Source organism: Bos grunniens, chromosome X (assembly GCF_055505025.1).
Source record: "Bos grunniens cultivar Pamir isolate PY7600 chromosome X, Bosgru_T2T1.0, whole genome shotgun sequence".
In the NCBI taxonomy this organism is placed as follows: Eukaryota; Metazoa; Chordata; class Mammalia; order Artiodactyla; family Bovidae; genus Bos; species Bos grunniens.
In genome coordinates this window covers 3,740,094-3,762,364 of record NC_141194.1, presented here as the reverse complement: position 1 = coordinate 3,762,364, position 22,271 = coordinate 3,740,094, and the positions used below count along the sequence as shown (strand labels likewise).

The following is a 22,271-nucleotide window of genomic DNA, read 5'->3' as shown; positions in this document are numbered from 1 at the left end:
AGCTCAGATGGTAAGGAATCTGCCTGCAATGCAGGAGACCTGGGTTCAATCTCTGGGTTGGGAAGATCCCCTGGAGAAGGGAAAGGCTACCCACTGCAGTATTCTGGCCTGGAGAATCCCATGGACAGAGGAGCCTGATGGGCTACAGTCCATGGGGTTGCCAAGAGTCGGACACAACCGAGCGACCAGCACTTTCACTTGTCAATGAGAATCTATTGTCCTGCACAAGGAGTTTTGGTCAGGGCTCTGTGTTGATCTAAACAGGAAGGAAATGCAGATAAGAGGGGATATGTCTGCATGTATAGCTGATTGACTTTGCTATAGAGTAGAAAGTAATCGAACCTTCTAAAGCAACTATATACCAGCATCTCCTGATATTGAGGGGACGTTTTCTAAACCCCGACCCTTTGCTTACCTGTGGCTCGCCCCAGCCCCACAAAGAAGGCGGGACACACCATCCGTATAAAAGCTCAGGGAGGTTGAGTCACATCTCCCAGCTCACACAGAGGTAGCATTTGGCCACCCAAGTCTGTCAGAATCGGATATGACTGACACTTCCTATGACCTCGAGGCAGGGTTGAGAAGGACCTGCTGATGCTGGTTCTAAATCAGAAAGGACTTTCAGGATCAAAAAGTCCGAGCAACTCAACACCTCTGCCCCGTTCTTGTCTGTCCCTGAATTATCCAGCGGTTGGATCACCGCGTGGCAGGAATCCAAATGTTGTCTCCAGTGCAAAGATAGATGCAGACACAGCAATTAGCTGTTTGGTGCGATGCAGAGTTTTCCCTGTTGATGCTACCACCCAGCGTCTCTGAGTTTTCATCCAGCTCTGATTAACTCGGCCTGGGCTGTCATGGATGGCGGAGCTTCCCCCAGGGATAGTCTGGCTCCCCGACGGACAGATCTGGCTCAGCTACGTTTCATTAAAAAGTAAATTATCTGTTTGACATATTTTGCTCAGCTTCGTTCCCTGGAATGAAATGCATAATTACATTCTGGTCCAGAAAGACTCTTGAGTAACCCACCGTGTCCTTAGAAACACATTCGTCTATTCTGGGTTGCAGAATGCTGTGTATTTAAAGGCAGGGTCTGATGGAGAGTTGGAGAAGGAAATGGCCACCCACTCCAGTATTCTTGCCTAGAGAATCCCATGGACAGAGGAGCCTCGGGGGCTACAGTCCATGGGGGGTTGCAAAGAGTCGGACACCACTGAGCGACTGAGCAGCTGATGGAGAAAAGACTGGTGGTTGCCAATGGTGGGGAGGTTGAGGGAAGGATGGAGTTGGAAATTAGGGTTAGCAGATGTGAGCTTTTATATACAGAATGGAGAGACAGCAAGATCCTCCTGTATAGCACAGGGACCTGTATTCAGTATTCTATGATAAACTATCATGAAAAGGATTATTAAAGTACATAAAGGTATAACTGAATCACTTTGCCATACAGCCAAAATTAACACAACAGTATAATGAACTATATTGTATGGTCTCTTAAGTCCTGTCTGGCTCTTGGGACCCCATGGCCCATAGCCCACCAGGCTCCTCTGTCCATGGGATTCTCCAGGCAGGAATACTGGAGTGGGTTGTCATACCCTCCTCTGGTGGTCTTCCCAATGCAGCAATCGAACCCAAGTCTCCTGCATTGGAGGCAGATTCTTTACCACTGAGACCCCTGGGAAGCCCGTAATCAACTATACACTTCAATAGAAAATGTTGATTTTTAAAAAGTAGCATCCTTGTATCATCACTTGAAATACTTTCTGTCTCTAATGCATTATTTGTAATGCTCATGTGTGACATTCTTACGAATATCATACATCCCTTATCTATTGAGAGTTGTGGGATCCACACCGAGATGCATTGAAATGGTTAGGTTTGTTTTTGAGAGAAGGGGAGGGGAAGCCAGTGGCTTGCAGGGTCTTTAGTTCCCCAATCAGGGATTGAACCCAGGTCCTTGCAGTGAGGGTGTGGAGACCTGATCACTAGACTGCCAGGAAATTCATTCCCAAGGATGTCACTGTTTCAAAGTGGACTCCTCCAAACTCCACAGGTCGATAGCTTAGATGTATCATAAGCTTCTTACAGAGGCTGCAGGGTCTCCTCTCAAAGGCAGGTGATATTTGACATGAAAGTGAGCATCTCTGTACCAACACTCTTAATTATGAATGATGACTTGATAGGACAGGCTGCATGACTTGCTGATGATCCTGGAGATGTACCTACCATGTTCTTCAGTCTCTTCCAAGGAAGCTAAGGTTCAGGGCAACAATGTCTGGAGCCCAGATGCGTGCTATTGAGCCGCCCAAGACTGATAAGTATTCACTGTCTGCATGCATGCTTAGTCGTGTTAGTCCTGTTCCGACTCTTTGCGACCCTATGGACGGTAGCTCTCCAGGCTCCTCTGTCCATGGGATTCACCAGACAAGAATAGTGGACGGAGTTACCATTTCCTCTGCTAGGGGATCTTCGCGGCCCAAGGATCGAACCTGTGTCTCTTAACATCTTTTGCTTTAGCAGGCTCTTTCAATTTGATCCTCCCTTTGTGGTGGGCCTCTTAGGTGGTGCTAGTGGTAAAGAACTGGCCTGCCAGTGCAGGAGACCTAAGAGATGTGGGTTCCATCCCTGGATCTGGAAGATCCCCCTAGAGAAGGAAATGGCAACCCACTCCAGTGTTTTTGCCTGGAGAATTCCATGGGCAGAGGAGCCTGTCAGGCTACAGTCCATAGAGTTGCAAAGAGTCAGACATGACTGAAGCAACTTGGCATGCCCTTGGGATTGGCAGATAAATGTCCACATGGCAGGAAGCTGATCTGGTCTGGGTGCACACCTATGTTTCCCACATCTCAGAAGACTTTCAGAGTTCCACTCATAATATCTTAGGGCGTAGTGATGGTTTTTATTAATACTTATTTTTTTTTAATTGAAGTATAGTTGATTTGCAGTGTTGGGTTAGTTTCAAGTGTACAGTGAAGTGACTCAGCTATATATGAGTGTGAGTGTGTGTATGTGTGTGTATTTCGGATTCTTTTCCCATATAGCTTGTTATAAAATATTGGGTATAGCTCCCTGTGCTATACAATAGGTTCTTGTTCATCTGTTTTATAAAGGTAACTCTTTTTTTAAAATATGAGAAACTGTTTAGGTTATGCATAGTGAAATTGTACTGGAGAGGCCGCTGCACTAGATTGATCGGTGAAAAAGGATTTCCTGGAGTGATGTGTAGGGTTTCCCGGAAGATGTAAGATGCCCCCGGTGACGCGGGTCTTCCGTTCATCATCTGTGTCTGGTTTCTCCTTTCCCCTTAGGCCGCCTGCTGTGCGTCGGCGTTCTTATAAAGGATCACTGTTGCTGGGAGGTGCTGGACGGGCCTGCCATCTTTGGAGCCCTACAGCGGCGGGAATCCAGTCCGAGGATTAAGGCAGCGCAGTGGTCTTGCGATGGGCGGTCAGGACCACCGCCCGGCTGGCTGTTGACCTTGGGCTCTGTCTATGCCTCATCGGGAGTGGGTCTGCAGGAAGCCCTTCGCCTTTCCCGGCTCTCGGTCTTTGGAAGCCCCTCTGTCTCCCCGAGGGCACCCCCTCCCAACTCCCCTGTCTGGTCTGCTCAGAGTCTCCGCCCCGGACGCCCCACCCACCCAACCCCGGATGTGCACGTGAGCCATGTCGAGACCCCAGGGACTGTTATGGCTTCCGCTGGCCTTCACCCCCGTCTGCGTCATGGTCAACTCCAACGTCCTGCTGTGGATCACCGCCCTGGCCGTCAAGTTCACGGTCATCGACAGCCAGGCCCAGTACCCCGTGGTCAGCACCAACTACGGCAAGATCCGGGGCTTGAGAACGCCGCTGCCCAATGAGATCCTGGGGCCCGTGGAGCAGTACCTGGGGGTCCCTTATGCCTCGCCCCCCACCGGGGAGAGGCGCTTCCAGCCTCCCGAGCCCCCCTCCTCGTGGACCGGGGTCCGCAATGCCACCCAGTTCGCCGCCGTGTGCCCGCAGCACCTGGACGAGAGGTCGCTCCTGCACGACATGCTGCCCGTGTGGTTCACGGCCAACCTGGACACACTGATGACCTACATGCAGGACCAGAATGAAGACTGCCTCTACCTGAACATCTACGTGCCCACGGAGGACGGTGAGTACCCGTCTTTGGCAGAGAGCGGCACCTGCTGGGTCCGCCTCCCCGTGTGCCCGACAGCCTTTTATCACGTCCTGTGCATGACAGTTTCTATGACCCAGTTATTATCTTTCATCTCACAGTGAAGTTATCACTCGTGACTTTCTGCAGTGTGTATTTACGCAGCTGGACAGTCCTGAAATGAATGACTTAGTCTTTTCTGGCTTTTGTAGTATTGCTGCCATCTTTATTTGCAGATGAGAATCTGTGCAAGCATATAGTCTTGTAGATTTCACTGGGGTCGCCTGTAAAAGGCCAATCTAAAGAAACTAATAGAATTAACGTGATCGGCCTTCACGGAGCCACTGAGAATCATATCAGGAATAGCGCCTTTGGCTTTAACATCTTAAGATGCTCGCGCTTTTCCTTTTGAGTCTTAAGAGGAACCACCGATTGTTTTAAATACACAAGCGAGGGATAGTTCGTTGAATGATTGGACTTGATTGTTGAGAAGCCACCTTGTCGCGGTAAACTTGGACGTCATTTCGTTCCAGTAGTCACTGCCGGCAAAAGGCAGATGTGTGTCGTCAGAAGAGTCTAGCTACCTCAGAAAAATAATGTTCTTGCTGGGAACCAATGCCCCCTTTCCTTTTGGATAACTCAGCAGTGAAAGTCTCGGTAACAGTAATGTTCCATCTAAATCCAGAGCTTGTAAAACTTGGGTATCTCCTTCTTTGTGTAGACTTCAAAAGGCCAACCAGACTGAAGTTGGGCCAGGTCCATGAGAAAAATTATGTTCTCACTAGAACAAAATGACCCTTTTATTTTGTTTGGATAACACAGCAGTGAAAGTCTGTGAAAGGCATCACGTTTCATATATTATTATAACTTAATATCACGCTAGTAGAACTTGGCTGTCTCCTTGTTCGTGAAGACTTTGAATTAAAATGTTTGATACAGACCAACCAGACCACTGGATATAGTGTAGACCCATTTTTTTCATTTATTTACATGTGCTATTTTCATACAAGGAGAAGAAAAAGGATAGAATGAAATCTTTCTGGAATTTAAAATTTAGAGGCATCATAGTAGCCATCGTGTCTACTCTGAAAACCAGAGTGCATCCTTGTCCTTGGTAACTTTCACGGACACCTTTGTCTTCCTTTTTTTCCCCCTCTTTAATCCTTGGGAGATGTTTCTCCGTGAGACTCAACTGAGACCCTGGCCACAAGCGATGATATTACTCAGGGATATCCAGAATCGCATCGCGTCCGCCATGTGGTTCTTTCTCAGGGCGGATGCAGGGAGGTGGTGTGAGGACTGTTCAGGAGAAAGCAGGCCGCTGGCATCTGTTAGGGAGATGACAAAGGATGCCCAGGGGAAGATAACGGAAGGGTTGGGCTTCATCATATCAGCAGAGGTTGGCATGGAGACAGCCTCCTTGTTGCTATGGAGACAGATGAACCAATCACCTTGCATAGTCTAGGGCTGAATGGGGTTCAAGGAGTGACACCCGATGCCTTACTTCCATGTCCTACCCTGAGCTGTCCTTGCACGTGGCAGCTCCTGGTACCTCCTCGGTGCGTCGACAAGGATGGGTAACCCCATCCCAAGCAAATTAAAGGTTCACCTTTCAAAACCACCTAAGTCCTGGACTTTCTCATCATGAGCTGTCCACGTGAAGGAATTAAAAGAAAGATGGAAGGGGAGGCAGGGTAGAGGGAACAAGCCTGGGTAAAAGATTAAAATTGCTTTCACAATAAATTTGACATGCTGGGGTTTATGAACAGGTGACTTGAGAGTGCTACCCTTCCAAATAAGGACTGTGCTTCAAAGGGAATACTTCCTTATGAGAAAGTGAAAAAGTTTTAGTCCCTCAGACATGTCCGTCCCTTTGCGACCCCGTGGACTATAGCCCGCCAGGCTCCTCTGTCCATGCGATTGTCCAGGCAGAAATACTGGAGTGGGTTGCCATTCCCTTCTTCAAGGGACCTTCCCAACCCAGGGATCGAATGAGGGTCTCTTGCGTTGCAGGCAGGTCCTTTACAGTCTGAGCCTTGAGAGGTAGGGCGCAATTAGACCATCCAGGAAGAAAAGTCAATAGCTTCCTTGATTGCAGACTCATAAGTGCAATTGTGTGGATGGAAACCATAAGCAATTTGGCCATTTCTTTGTGGTTCAGTATTCAATAGGAATTTGGGGGGCGGGGCATGAAAAATGCTGCCTAACAGAGAAGCAATCTAAATTTAAGAATAAAGGCAGTGCTGCTTGTTGACTCCTGGGGTATTTTTATAGCACTTTGGCATGCCGTATCTCACACCATCTTGATGGGAGAATCAGAAATCTAATAGGGGCTGAATAGCCAAAATTGATCTCCGTATAATATATAAATAATGGATTTTCGCTGGTGAGTGAAGCCACACACCTGTGTGTTTGCAGAAACAGAAAATTGCAGCCTATTGGGTCCGGAGTTCTGTGCGTTTAAAAAAGATAACTCTTGTCCATTTCACAATGAACATGGAGGTTTAGATATTTAATTACTGGTTCTTCCTAAATGAAGAAACCCTACTTCTACCACAACACATGAAAATTATGGCTTCATGCTGGTCCCTGCAAAGAGCTTCCTTTAGGGCATATCTAAATTTGTAACTGTGCCTTTGATTAAATGGATGTATGGTGATACCAGCTATTTGGAATTCAAAATTCCACTTTGGCACTCGGTTACTTAATTTTTTTTTTTTTTTTTGGTTTGTCGTGATGCTTTGATCAGCTGGTGTTTCCATGTGACTTCACTACCAATAATGTAATTATGTATTGCTGTCATGTACCAGTTAAGCTTTACATGTTGGCATGGCAACAGAGACAGCCATTCTTAATTTCCAGAGACACACATTTATTGGAAGCAGAATAGTGGCTCCCCCAGAGAAGGGCGGGCTTCTCGGGTGCCTCAGTGGTAAAGAACCCGCCTGCAATGCAGAAGGCCTGGGTTCGATCCGTGGGTGGTGAAGGGTCCATGGAGGAGGAAATGGCAACTCACTGTAATGTTTGTGCTGGAGAATCCCATGGACAGAGGAGCCTGTTTGGCCTCAGTCCATGGGGTCGAAAAGAGTCGGACACGACGGAAGCTACTTAGCAGGCATGCATGGCCGCACATGGAGGGCAGGGTGAGTCCTAAGCCCAGGAAACATTGACTGTTATTACCTTAGAGTGCTAAGCGGAGAAGGTTGTATCTAAAATTAATACCTGCTTACGTGTTGGAGGAGGAAATGGCAACCCTCTCCAGTGTTCTTGCCTGGAGGATCCCAGGGACGGGGGAGCCTGGTGGGCTGCCATCTATGGGGTCGCACAGAGTCGGACACGACTGAAGTGATTTAGCAACAACCTGTTGACTTTAAGAGGCAGAGAATATACTATGGCTTATCTGGGTGGGTCCATATGTGATCGCAGAGACTGTTAATTGTGAATGAGGGAGAGACAAAAGGTGAGCAGGGCCAGAGGAGAACAAGAGGGAAAAGGCGCAGTGGGCCATTGCTGCCTTTGAGGACAGACGGAGCCGGAAGTCATGGGATTCGGCACCTTCTCGAAGCTGCAAAAGACAAGATATCTCCCCTTGAGCCTCCAGAAAACCCTGCCCACCCGTCAATTTTAGCCTGGTGGAACTCTGACCTTCAGAACTCTAAGAGCCTCAATAGCTGCCCCTTGAAGCTGCAACATTGGTGGCGATTTGTTATGGGAGCAACAGAAATCTCATACAAAATTTGGGCAGCTTTTATCACAGTTTGAAATTTATCGTAAAGTGTTTCCCTGATTGAAAAGAACCCACACACCACTAAACAGTTAATGTGAACTTTGTCTGTCACTACTCATTCTGAGATGGCAATTCCTTTGTTTACCTTTGCAAGGCCGCAATGGCTTGTTTTTGTTAAACAGTCATTTTAATGCTGGGTGGTTAAAAATGTGCTGCTTTCTGTTATACATAGTAAGGAGTCAGCGCTGGTTGTGATGGCTGGGTGGAGATTTTTGAAGATGTGAGGTTTAAACTCTAGAAAGTAGACATCCAACTTGGATGTGTGGAGGTGTGAAAAGAGGTTTATGGCAAACCTTCAGTTCAGTTCAGTCGCTCAGTCATGTCAGACTCTTTGTGACCCCATGAATTGCAGCATACCACTCTAGTTTTCTTGCGTGGAGAATCCCAGGGATGTGGGAGCCTGGTGGGCTGCTGTCTATAGCGTCACACAGAGTCGGCCATGACTGAAGTGACTTAGGAGCAGCAGCAGCAGGCCTCCCTGTCCATCACCAACTCCCGGAGTTCACACAAACTCATGTCCATCGAGTCCGTGATGCCATCCAGCCATCTCATCCTCTGTCGTCCCCTTCTCCTCCTGCCCCCAATCCCTCCCAGCATCAGAGTCTTTTCCAATGAGTCAACTCTTCACATGAGGTGGCCAAAGTACTGGAGTTTCAGCCTTAGCATCATTGCTTCCAAAGAACACCCAGGACTGATCTCCTTCAGAATGGACTGGTTGGATCTCCTTGCAGTCCAAGGGACTCTCAAGAGTCTTCTCCAACACCACAGTTCAAAAGCATCAGTTCTTCAGGGCTCAGCTTTCTTTATAGTCCAACTCTCACATCCATGCATGACCACTGGAATACCCATAGCCTTGACAAACCTTACTGGTATTCAAAAGTGATGCTGATTTTACACGGGAGCGTAGTGAAAATGTTAGTCCCTCGGTTGTGTCTGACTCTTTGCAGCCCCATGGACTATAGCCCTCCAGGCTCCTCTGTCCATGGGATTCTCCAGGCAAGAATACTGGGGTGAGTTGCCATGTGCTCCTCCAGGGGAATCTTCCCGACACAGGGATGGAATGAAGGCAGTGTAATGAAGGCACCTTTAAAAATCTCCAGATGCTCAGAGTGGGTGTAAGTGAATGGCATCAAAGAAAACACCCAAATGATTCTCTTCCCTCATCTGACATTTAGAAGCAGCTGTACCTCTGAATGGCTTCTTCTCGTGTTAGCATAATGTTTTCAGCTCCTTGTTCCTTCTGTCAAGACCTCGAGATCTGATCTCTTCTGGGTCATGTAGATTCTCTCCCCTTTTGAAAAACAACTTACTGGTGAATTTATCTGAGAGGATGTCAGTAAGTTCTCTCCCCTCCCCAGTTTTAGTGAGGTGTCCCTGAGGGACATCGCCATGCAAGTTGAAGGCAGATAGCATGACACTTGGACTTCCATGAACTGAGAGACATGATCACAATAGTTTCAGCTGACGTCCGTCTTCTCATGGGCTTCCCTGGAGGCTCAGTCTGTCAAGAATCTGCCTGCAGGAGACATGAGTTCGATCCGTCGATTGGAAAGGTACCCTGGAGGGGAAGACATGGCAACCCACTCCAGTATTCTTGCCTGGGGAATCCCATGGACAGAGGAGCTTTCGGGCTATAGTCCGTAGGGTTGCAAAGCGTTGGACACAACAGAGCAACTATACCACCTACCACCCAGATCTCATATAGCTGTGAGAAAAAGAAAAAAAGGAGAGATTTTTTTTTTCCTTGTGATGAGAACTGTTAGGCTGTACTCTTTTTTAAAAAAAAAATAATTTATTTTAATTGGAGGCTAATTACTTTACAATATTGTAGTGGTTTTGCCATACATCGACATGAATCAGCCATGGGTGTACATGTGTTCCCCATCCTGAAGCCCCGTCCTACCTCCCTCCCCATCCCATCCCTCATGGTCCTCCCAGTGCACCAGCCCTGAGCACCCTGTCTCACGCATCGAACCTGGACTGGCGCCATCTCCAAGTTTCCTGTGTCTCATCCAGCAGTGGTAACTACAGCCGTCAACCCTGTACATTACAGCCTTGGTGCTAGTTTATCTTAAAACTGGGAGCTTGTATATTCCGACCACTTTCATCCAACCCCCCACGCCTCCTCCACCCTTCCACTTCTGGCTGCAGCAAATCTGATCTCTTCTACGGGTTTGGTGTTTTTTAAAAACGTACTTTTTATTGGGGTATAGATGGTACACAATGCTGTGTTAGTTTCTGCTGTACAGCAAAGTGAATCTGCTAAACATATACACATATCCCCTCATTTTCAGATTCGTTTCTGGCATAGCTCACTACAGAGTGTTGAATGGAGTTCCCTGTGCTATGCAGTAGGTTCCTACTAGTTATCTGTGTTTTATAGAGTAATGTGTAATTGTCAATCCCAATCTCCCAATGTATCCCTGCCCACCTCCTTACCCCTTGGTAACCATAAGTTGGTTCTCTACGTCTGTGACCCTGTTTTGTAAAGAGGTTCCCTTGTACTTTTTTTTTTTTAGATTCTACATATAAGTGATACAGTATGATTTTTAGATTCCATATGGATGTGAATACAGTATTTGTCCTTTTTTAAAACCAGTCTCACTTAGCATTATGCCATCGAGGCCCACTCACTTTGTCACAGACAGTAGGAATTTCCTTTTCAGCAGCTGGGTAATATTCTACCACATACCTGCACCTACATACCAACTTGTCTACCCATTTGTGTGCATGTGATTGCTTTGGTTGTTCCTGTGCCTTGACTCCTGTATACAGTGCTGCTGTGAAGGTAGGGTTGCAGTAACTTCTCTGAATCCTTCCGACTGTCAGCTTGGTTCAGTCCTTCCACTGAGATTGCAGCATTGGTTGGCTAAGAACACGCCTGCCAGCCTGCAAATGCCAGCCTGTTCCCTTGCCAGTTGAGTGATTATGGCTGGGTTCTTAAGCTAGTGCGTGCCTCAGTTTCCTTGGGTATAAAGGAGAGATGAGCTGGGAGACTTCTTTGCACACATATCCAGCCCCTAATTGGATGTTTGTGAAGCATAGTTAATACAAGAACAGAGAACCTGAAGATGTTTCTCGCTCTGTCTTGTCTGACTCTTTGCGACCCCATGGACTGTAGCCCACCAGGCTCCTCTGTCCATGGGATTGTCCAGGCAAGAATACTGCAGTGGGTTGCCATTCCCTGCTTCAGGGGGTCTTCCTGACCCAGTGATAGAAGCCTGGTGTCCTGCATGACAGGCAGATTCTTGATTGTCTGAGCCACTAGGGGATCCCGGAGAACCAGAATTTTTCAGCTAATTTGTACATATGTAGAGTTGACTCATTGGAAAAGTCTGTGATGCTGGGAGGGATTGGGGGCAGGAGGAGAAGGGGACGACAGAGGATGAGATGGCTGGATGGCGTCACTGACTTCCATGGACGTGAGTCTGAGTGAACTCCGGGACTTGGTGATGGACAGGGAGGCCTGCGTGCTGCAGTTTATGGGGTCGCAGAGTCGGACACGACTGAGCGACTGAACTGAACTGAACTGATCTGTCTTAATGTCCAGTACATCCCTAATGTAGATTGTCTGTAACATAAGTGTCTATATGTCATAGTGCAAGGGTCAGCTTAGGAAATGGGACCAAGGCTCTATCACTTCTGACAGTTCCTAATATGGCTTTAACAAAAGGGAGTTTTGAGAAATGGAATATTTCTTTTTTAAATTAAAGTGTAGTTGAGTTACAGTGCTGAGTTAGTTTCTGCTGTATAGCAAAGAGATTTCATTTACATGCACACACACATATTTGTTTTCGTGTTCGTTTCCATGGTGGTTTATCACCGAATGTTGAATGTGGTCCCCTGTTCGGTACAGTAGGAACTTGCTTGTCTGTTCTAAATACAGTCGTTTCCATCTGCTAACCCCAAGGTCCTATTCCATCCCTCCTCCTACCCTTAGGTGGCCACACATCTGGCCTCTGTGCCTCTGAGTCTGTTTCTCTTCCGTAGATAAGTTCCTTTGTGTCGTGTTTTGGATTCCACATTTAAGTGATATCACGTGACACTTGTCTTTCCATTTCTGAATCACTTCACTTAGTATCACCAGCTCTCAGTCCATCCACTTGCTGCAAATGACAATATATCAGGAATGGTATTTTTTTTAAGTATTTCCTTCTCCTTTATTCCTAAGCTTTGTCTTTTTCAGCCTGAGTCGTCAACTGGATTTTTAGCATCCCACTTGATTTACAGAAATTAATCGTCAAAGTAGCATTAAAATGCATTTCTTGGAACAGGCTCTCAGAACAGCCAAAGACAATAGCACAATTCTTTTTTTAACATCAGATAAAGGAAAAAGTAAGTGCCTTTCTCTTCTCAAGTCACAAATAGGTCAGGTGTATGCAGAGGGGAAAAAAAAAAATCTAGGTGAAAAACTTAAAGCTGTGCAAAGTAACGCAGTTAGACAGGTGTTTTGGCCGGTCCACATCAGCAGGAAGCTACGTGAGAGTCACTAATTACTTTCCATTTTCATGTCAGGGGGATGTTTGACATTGTGTAGACGTGGCTTGTAAGTGGAGATAATTAGGAAAGATTATTAGATAAGTATCTCCCTGACAAGGATTAATTGAAAACAATTTAGTATTTTGTGAAAACGGTTAAACAAGAGTGGGTTTCTGGCAACATGTGTTTCTCTCCCAGCTTAAGAAATTCTCCAATAGAATAATCCTGTGGAGGGTTAAGAAATTTTCCACGTTTCGAATAATACTATTTGCTTGGCATGCCTTACAAGTTAGAAAACCTGTTCTCTAAGGAAGAGAATTTCCCACTGCATTTGTCATCTTCCAGAATATGAGTTTTAACTCATTTGGCAGTTTATAATTTTTTTCCGTTACTAGAACAAGTCCCAGTGACATCCTTTCTGTTACATCACTCAGTCGTGTGTGACTCTTTGTGACCCCATGGACTGCAGCATCCCAGGCTTCCCTGTCCTTCAACATCTCCGGAGTTTGCTCAAATTCATATCCATTGTGTTGGTGATGCTATCTACCCATCTCATCCAAGTCACTTCAGTTCACTTCAGTTCAGTCGCTCAGTCGTGTCCAACTCTTTGCGACCCCATGAATCGCAGCACGCCAGGCCTCCCTGTCCATCACCAACTCCCAGAGTTCACTCAGACTCACGTCCATCGAGTCAGTGATGCCATCCAGCCATCTCATCCTCTGTCGTCCCCTTCTCCTCCTGCCCCCAATCCCTCCCAGCATCAGAGTCTTTTCCAATGAGTCAACTCTTTGCATGAGACAGCCAAAGTACTGGAGTTTCAGCTTTAGCATCAGTCCTTCCAAAGAATGATGCTACAGCTGAAACTCCAGTACTCTTAATATGTATTAAAAACCACGTTTGCTATCTATGCATGTTTATAAGCAATATTTAAAAAAAAAACTGTTGGAAACTTGAGGTGCAGGTTAATCTGCTAGAGTATGTGTGTGTGTCCAAAAATTTGCTCGTTATTTGTTCAGTATCCCACCACCCACAAGGGCTTCCGTTGTGGCTCAGCTGGTAAAGGACCTGCCTGCAATACTGGAGACCTGGGTTCGATCTTTGTGTTGGGAAGATCCCCTGGAGAAGGGAAAGGCTAGGCATTGCAGTATTCTGGCCTGGAGAATCCCATGGACTATATACAGTCCATGGGGTCGCAGAGTTGGATGCAGCTGAGCGACTTTCCCTTTCTTTCATCCCACCCCCAGGACGTGTAATAGCTTCATTTGCTGCCAGAGACACTGCTGGTTTGGACACTTGCTTATTTTGCATATTGTCTTAGTGAAACTTTCAACCTCCTTAGTGTTCAGTGACCTCACGAGTAATAATCGTATTGTGTCTATGTGCTGCTGCTGCTAAGTCACTTCAGTCGTGTCCGACTCTGTGCGACCCCATAGACAGCAGCCCACCAGGCTCCTCTGTGTCTGTGTGGGTGTACTTAATTGTTCAATTGTGTCCGACTCTTTGCGACCCCATGGACTGTAGCCCAGCTCCTCTGTCCATGGGATTCTCCAGGCAAGAATACTGGAGGCGGTTGCCTTTCCCTTCTCCGGGAGATATTCCCAACCCAGGCATCGAACCCAGGTCTCCTGCATTGCAGATGGATTCTTTACTGTCTGAGCCGCCAGGGAAACCCAATAGTATTTTATCTCCTGTGAATGTCTTTTCATATTATAGTGATTTGGGTCTAAGCTACTGTATACGAAATAATTAGAAAATAGAAAACATGGGTATGTTCTTGTAACCTCAGTTTCATGGCCATTCACTGTTGGCCTCATTACCAGTATCTGTCACCGGAAGATTAAATTTCTTCAGTGTTATGAAGGGGAGTCGATTCCTGTCTGTCTGGTTTCTTGCTTGCTTGTCCTAAACCAGGCTGTTAGTATTAACGAATTACATTCATTAATGTTGGTACAATGAATTCCTGTTAATGTTTTTTCTCTTTTATGGTTAACCAGGCTGTTGGTGTAATGAATTAGTTTCATGTTTTGCTCCCTTTATAGTTAACCAGGATGATTCTGTAACGAATTAATTTCGTGTTTTACTCCCTTTATGGTTAACCAGGATGATTCTGTAATGAATTAATTTCTTGTTTTCTCCTTATAGTTAAACATGAATCAGTTTCATGTGTTACTCCCTTTACAGTTAACCAGGCTGTTTCTATAATGAATTAATTTCTTGTTTTCTCCTTTATAGTTCGACATGAATTAATTTCATGTGTTACTCCCTTTACAGTTAAGCGGGCTGTTTCTGTAATGAATTAGTTTCATATTTTCTCCTAATCAATTAGTTTCATGTTTTTTCCTTTACGGTTAAACACGACTTCCTTTCATGTTTTACCTCCTTTATGGTCAAGGAGGCTGTTTCTGTAATGAGTTAGTTGCGTGTTGAAGGCGATGGCACCCCACTCCAGTACTCTTGCTTGGAGAATCCCATGGACGGAGGAGCCTGGAAGGCTGCGGTCCAGGGGGTCGCTGAGGGTCGGACACGACTGAGCGACCTCACTTTCACTTTCTCCTTATGCTGCCTGCAGGGACAGACAGACTGCAGTGAAAAGCGAACAGAAGCTGATACTCCGTTCAGTTCGGCTGTCAGGACCACAGAGAGTTTGTGAGGCGTGCAAAACAACAGCCCTGTGTCAATAGATCAGACCTACAAATCACCTGGGAGCTTGCAGACAGAAAGTGTGAAAAAGAGCTGTCTGTTCACGCCCTCACCCCTTGTTAGGATGAAATGAAGCTGAGATACAAGGTCGTCTCTGTCTCATTAATTCAGTCGAATATTCTATGTAGGCTTGGAAAAGTAAGTTTCTACAACTGGAAACAGATTTTAAAAAATGCAAAAAAAAAAAAAAAATTCTTGGTAGATTTCACATGTCTGATGATTTGGAGTGGTGATGTTGGAGGTTGGTGTATAGTTTGTTCAGTATCTGTGTGTGTCAGTGTCTCTGTGTGTGTATGATTTAGGAGGAAAATCCACAAGAAAAACCACCCATAATCCCCTCAAGATCCCGTGTGTCCCCATTTTCTGGAAAAAGCCAAATTGCGCATGGAGATGACTAGACCATGCCTTCCTCCCAGAGTCCCCAGGTACTTTGAGTTTTCCCTTCACTGGGACACTGCCTTGTCTGACGTGACTGCCGTCCCTTGTACAATCCTGGAGTTTCCCTTGGGGAAGAGGGTTGTGTGCCCATCTGAAAGGGAGGAAAACTGAGAGTACTGATTTGTCTCAAGCCAAGGAGCTTTTGTAGTCCGTTTCCATGAGTTCTGAAAATGACACGTCCCCAAGCACTCCTTTTGCCTTAAGACGGGTGCTTTGAGCTGTGTTGTGTTCTGTTCTATGACGCGACATAATCCATCATCCCATCCAAAAGCGGACACGTTCACCTCACCTGCTGTATCTTCAGTGTGGTTCTAACTCGAGCCGGATCCTCTGTGGGTCTTTAGAGCCCAGCAGGGAATCTCTGTGTATTTTTTCTTCTCTCCTCCATTTCTTATTCTCCTCGCAGCCTTCTTGGAAGGTTCATTGAGAAATAGTGATGAGTCATTGTTTGTACTTAGCGTACACATGGTTTTGGGTGAATCCAACAGAGGTCCATCTAGTCAAAGCTGTGGTTTTTCCAGTAGTCGTGTATGAATGTGAGAGTTGGACTATAAAGAAAGCTGAGCGCCGAAGAATTGGTGCTTTTGAACTGTGCTGTTGCAGAAGAGTCTTCAGAGTCCCTTGGACTGTGAGGAGATGAAACCAGTCAATCCTAAAGGAAATCAGTCCTGAATATTCATTGGAAGGACTGATGCTGAAGCTGAAACTCCAGTACTTTGGCCACCTCATGCGAAGAGCTGACTCACTGGAAAAGACCCTGATGATGCTGGGAAAGATTGAAGGCGGGAGGAGAAGGGGACGACAGAGGGTGAGATGGTTGGATGGCATCACGGACTCAATGGACATGAGTTTGAGCAAGCTCTGGAAGTTGGTGATGGACAGGGAAGCCTGGCGTGCTGCAGTGCATGGGGTCACAGAGTCGGACACGACTGAGCCACTAAACCAACAAAAAAGATGATGTATAGAAATATAAGGCCTTTGATGGGAAAGTACATGAGTCCCAGCAAAAACTAAAGTTTCAGAAAGGCATCAGTAGGCACAGTGAATTCAAGCAGGGAGTGCTTTAAGTTTCCACGGAGAAAAAAAAAAAGAAAGAATTTGAAAGTTATCTTTTCTCTTGAGGATCCATGATGGAAATGTTCCCATCAGTCTTGAGATGACGAGCCAAACATCCAGTCCTTTACCGTGAGATGAAGAAACTCTTTCCGAGTTTCTGAAAGCTAAGCTTCTTGTTCATTGTTTCTCTAGATGGACCAAGACATAAAATGTACACAATGGTGAGAGAGGGAGAGATAAATAAAAACCACGACACAACTACAGGGAGGTGCTTTGGTGGTGCAATTCAACATGCAAAGTACGCACTTGGCTTTTTGTTTCCTTTTTTGCATAGCTCTATTTTTGACATTGGAGGATTCATAAATGGAATTACATCCGAAGGAATGCTAATGCCTATTTTTCTTCTTAACAGACTGTGCAATAAAATCTATGTCAAAGAGCCCAAGTTTCCTTTCTTACCAAATTCAAATACACTTATCTTCTGAAATTAGGAAAAAAAAATTATTAAGAGTTTTGCTGCTCCTCCCAAATCTTTACCTAGTGAAATACTTTCATAATGTTATATTTTAGACTCCAGAAGTCTTATGATATCACTATAATATTAATTTCCTACATTTTGACATATAGCTGAGGGACTTCCCTGGCAGTCCAGTGGTGAAGACTCCACTTTCCAATGCAGGAGGCGTGGGCTTCATCCCTGGGAGGGAAATAAGGTCCCACATGAAGCTTGGGTGCATCCAAAAATTAAAAAAAAAAAAAAAGTTTAAATTAAAAAAAACAGAGTAGTAAATTGTAGAGAGGAAATTGTCTCTTTCCTAAGAAAATTAAATCGATAAAAACATAAGAAAGCTCAATTCGATATTTCCTTTGGAGTTTAAGTCAGGTAATGAGATTTGCATATTGTATAAGGATGTTTACCTTCCTCTTCCTCCACCTCCCAAAGAAAGGGATCCTACGACCCAGTGATCATACTACCCGGGAGTGACCAGGGAATTCAACCAGCAGGTGAATCCCAGAGTCACGAGGTCCTCCCTAGGCTGCTGTGGATAGCCTGTCCGTTAATTATCTGACTCTTGGTTGGCTGTCTTGGTACCAACAGTCATAGCCAGTGTCAACCAATAGGCGTGTGTTTTCTCTCATTGATCATGGCATGTGCGTGGCAGTCATATTATTATTTTTTTTAACTGGCGGATAACTGCTTTACAATGTCGTGTTAGTTTCCGCTGCTTAGCAGTGTGAATCAGCCATATGTATACATGTACCTTCTCCCTCTTGAGCCCCCCACCCACGCCCCCATCCACCCCTCTAGGTTATCACAAAGCACCGAGCTGAGGCCCCTGTGCTATACATAGGAGCTTCCCACTAGCTGTCTGGTTTAGGCACGGTGCTGTATATGAGTGGGCTTCTGTGGTGGCCCAGATAGTAAAGAATCTGCCTGCACTGCGGGAGATGCAGGTTCAATCCCTGGGTCGGGAAGATCCCCTGGAGAAGGGCACGGCAACCCATTCCAGTATTCTTGCCGGGAAAATCCCATGGACAGAGAAGCCTGGTGGGCTACAGTCCACGGGGTTGCAAAGAGTCAGACACGACTGAGCAACTGACATTATCGTTTTCAGTATATATATATATCAGCAGGTTTTTTTTTTTTTTTTTGGGCAAATGCATGTAATTCTTGGCTCATCTATATTGAACCTGAAATGTTTTCATACTTTAAAAAAAAGAAACTAATATAGATCCAATATGAATTACAGAATGAGAAAGAAAATAGATTTCCTCTGCTTCTTGCGACAAGCAGATCACGTGCACCAGGGAGGAAGCATTTTGCAGCTGAGACTTCGATTTCCCCACAGGAAACCCTCTGCACGACAATAACCAGCTTCAGTCTTCTGAAGCTGCGTGTTTCCCCAAAATAGCAAACCCCAGAGGTGTTCCAGGGGAAGGAAGCAGAAAATTGTGACGGAACGGCCAGCACCCTAACGTGCTTGCATTTCGGGGATAGCAGTGGGTTGCCCGGCTTTAAATGCAGTCGTCTATAATTTGATTTCATGGAGATGGAATCATTTCCCAGGAATTAATTAAAGTTCACAGGTAGGAAAAAGAGTTGAGCTTAACATCTCAGAGGGCTTTCTCTAGACTTAGGAGAAAATGCTCTTCCTCTAGCCTTTTTTTTAAAAATTAAGGTTGTGCAATTATTATTATTATTGTGTGTGTGTTAGCCACTCAGTCGTGTCCAACTCTGTGCGACCCCATAGACTGTAGCCCGCGGGGTTCCTCTGTCCTTGGGATTTTCCAGGCAAGAGTACTGGCGTGGGTTGCCATGTCCTTACCAGGGGATCTTCCCGACTCAGGGTTCGAACCTGGGTCTCTTATGTCTCCTGCATTGGCAAGCAGGTTTTTATTACTAGTGCCGAGAAGCCCATTATTGTTGTTACTTTTTTTTTTATTATTTATGTTATTTATTTAGGGCTGCACACAGGTTTTCGCTAGTTGCTCTGCTCGGGCTCTTTCTTGCCGAGGTTTCTCCTGTTGTGGAGCACGGACTCAGTACTTGTGGTGTATGGGTTTAGTTACTCTGTGGCATGTGGAATCTTTGCAGACCAGGGATTGGACTCTGGTCTCCTGCATTGGTGGGATGACTCTCCTCATCACTGAGACCCCAGGGGAGGCCCCTTATTATTACAATTACTATGGTCATGGTTGAAAGTAAATGAGCTATGAGGAGGTAGCGTGAGGTGTCTAGGGGCACATGAGATGTGGCGGGGGGAATATAGTCTGGGAGTATATAAATGCTTATTGGGATTCCCTGGTGGTGCAGTGGTAAAGAACCTGCCTGCTAAGGCAGGATTCATAATAGATGTGGGTTCTAGCCCTGGGTTGGGAAGATCCCCTGGAGAAGGAAATGGCAATCCACTCCAGTAACTGCCTGGAGAATCCCATGGACACAGGAGCCTGGCGGGCTACAGTCCACGGGGTCGCAAAGAGTCAGACGTGACTGAAGCGACTTAGCACACACAGAATGTCAGTTGGAATCTTTTAAAAACTTTGAGACCATGCCTTGGCTATGCCTTCTTCAGACTTTTTTCTTGTCACATGTTTTGAGTTTACCTGAGTAGACGTTGAATTGTGTCCTCCCCCTCCCCAAACTCTGCAAAGATATGTTGAAGTTTTAGCAGCCCCCCAATACATATGAATGACACCTTATCTTGAAATAGGGCTTTCACAAATGTCATCAAGGTAAAAATGAGGTCATAGTGTATTAGCTGCTGCTGCTGCTGCTAAGTTGCTTCAGTCGTGTCCGACTCTGTGCGAACCCATAGACGGCAGCCCACCAGACTTCTCCGCCCCTGGGATTCTCCAGGCAAGAACACTGGAGTGGGTTGCCATTTCCTTCTCCAATGCATGAAAGTGAAAAGTGAAAGTGAAGTCACTCAGTCGTGCCCGACTCTTACCGACCCCATGGACTGCAGTCCACCAGGCTCCTCCGTCCATGGATTTTCCAGGCAAGAGTACTGGAGTGGGGTGCCATTGCCTTCTCCAACTGTACTAGTAGGGCCCCTAAATCTGTTATAACTGGTGTCTTTATAAGAAGAGTTAGTGTATTCATTCAGAAATTTCTATTTACGATGAAAATGGGCAGAAAATCAGAATAGGTGTTTTCTGAAGAAGCCATAACACAAGGTCAGTGGGTACTTGAAAAGATGCTCGACATCTTTAATTATCAGGGAAATGCAAGTCAACACTGGGAGATGTACTTTCACACCTGTTAGAACACTTGATATTGAAAAGACAGCGTTGGCAAGGATGTGGACAAAAGTGAACGCCTGTTTGCTGTCGATAGGAATGTAAATCGGTACAGCCACTATGGAAAACAGTATGGAGGTTCCTCAAAAAAAGAAAAAAAGAGAGCAGCCGTAAGATTCATCAGACCTGCTTCTGAGTATTTATCCAAAGAAAGCAAAAGATACTACCTTGGGAAGATGTATGCACCCCTGTATTCATTGCAGCATCGGTTACAATAGCCAAGATATGGACAGTCCGTCAATGGAGGAAATCAGTGTCCATCAGTGGGAGAAAGGACAAACAAGATGTGATCGATACATTCAGTGGGATATTACGCCACGATTGAAAGAAGGAAATCCTGCCATTGGCAACAATATGGACGGACCTCAGTGGCGATATGTTTAGTAAAGGAAGTCCGACAAAGACAAATACTGGGTTTTTTTCAGTTATGCGTCAAATCTGAAAAGCAAAACCAGAAAAAAAAAAAAAAAAAGACAGTCAAGCTCATACCGAGAGCAGACTGATGGTTACGTGGTAGGGAGTTGGGAATGGGAGAAATAAAACGTAAGAACCCTGTAAATCTCACTTCCTTCCTTTCTACGACTGTATAAAAAGAAAGAAAACTAGCTTGTGGGAAGCTGTCCCTTCTGTGTGAGCTTTGTCCATGGAGTCCTAGTGAAGTGTTTGCATCAGCATTTCAGAAGGAACTAATATAGGAGTCCTGGGTGTTCTTTGGAAGGACTGATGCTGAGGCTGAAACTCCAATACTTTGGCCACCTCATGCGAAGAGTTAACTCATTGGAAAAGACTGGTGCTGGGAGGGATTGGCGCAGGAGGAGAAGGGGACGACAGAGGATGAGATGGCTGGATGGCATCACCGACTCAGTGGACATGAGTTTGGGTGAACTCTGGGAGTTGGTGATGGACAGGGAGGCCTGGCGTGCTGCGATTCATGGGGTCGCAAAGAGTTGTACACGACTGAGCGACTGAACTGAATATAGGAGGGAAGATAGTCAAACACATCACCAGCAACGCTTGGTCTTTGTTTTGTCTTGAGCAAAAGGTTCTTCAATCTGGAGAGTGGATCTTAAAAAAAAAAAAAAAACAAATCTTAGCAGAAGTGTTCATACCTTTCGTATGAGAAGATCGTGAATTTAATAAACAGGGATTGAGCCCTTACATTGGGAGAAGGAGGAGAAAAAAGGAGAAGGAGGAATACAGAGGAGAAATAGGAGGAAGAGAGAAGAGGTCAATGGAAGTGGATTTCAGGGAGGGGATGAGATCGGAATGGAGCCCACAGAGATTCAGAGGGAAAACAGCTATGACGATGGAGGCAGAGACTCAGAGATGGAAGGGGTGCATCTCCAAGCCAAAACCCACCAAGGGCCAACACCAACAGCTCTGAGCTGAGAGAGGGACATGGAACAGAGCTTCCCTCACAACCCAAGGAAGGAACCCAGCCTGTGACCCCCTGACTACTGCACGTCTGTCCTGCAGAACCGTGTGACCGTCACATTCTCGTCGCTTAAAGCCACCTCGTTGGTCAGACTTCCCTGGGGGCTCAGATGGTAAAGTGTCTGCCTACAATGCGGGAGACCTGGGTTCCATCCCTGGGTCGGGAAGATCTCCTGGAGAAGGACATGGCAACCCCCCTCCAGTATTCTTACCTGGAAAATCCCATGGACGGAGGAACCTGGTAGGCTACAGTCCACGGGGTTGCAAAGAGTTGGACACGACTGACTTCAGTTTTAGTTGGTGGTCATCTGTTCCAATTGTGCTAGTAATCTTTTTCTTTTTTTGTTTAACACCCAAAGCATTTTGCGTTGAGGTATAGCCAATTAATGATGGTTTCAGGTGGACAGTAAAGGGACTCAACTGTATGTATATGTGTATCCAT

At 45.9% G+C, this 22,271-nt stretch overlaps 1 protein-coding gene across 2 annotated transcripts in view; it reads left to right on the top strand.

The window, feature by feature from the left end:
- NLGN4X (neuroligin 4 X-linked) overlaps nucleotides 1–22,271 on the top strand; it is a 390,250-nt gene that overhangs the window by 84,841 nt on the left and 283,138 nt on the right. For both annotated transcript variants that reach the window (XM_086387267.1, XM_086387268.1), the window contains exon 4: nucleotides 3,306–4,131. In XM_086387267.1, coding sequence (XP_086243393.1) covers nucleotides 3,660–4,131 — 472 coding nt within the window. In that variant the 5' untranslated portion in view covers nucleotides 3,306–3,659. The remainder of the gene's footprint in view (nucleotides 1–3,305; nucleotides 4,132–22,271) is intronic.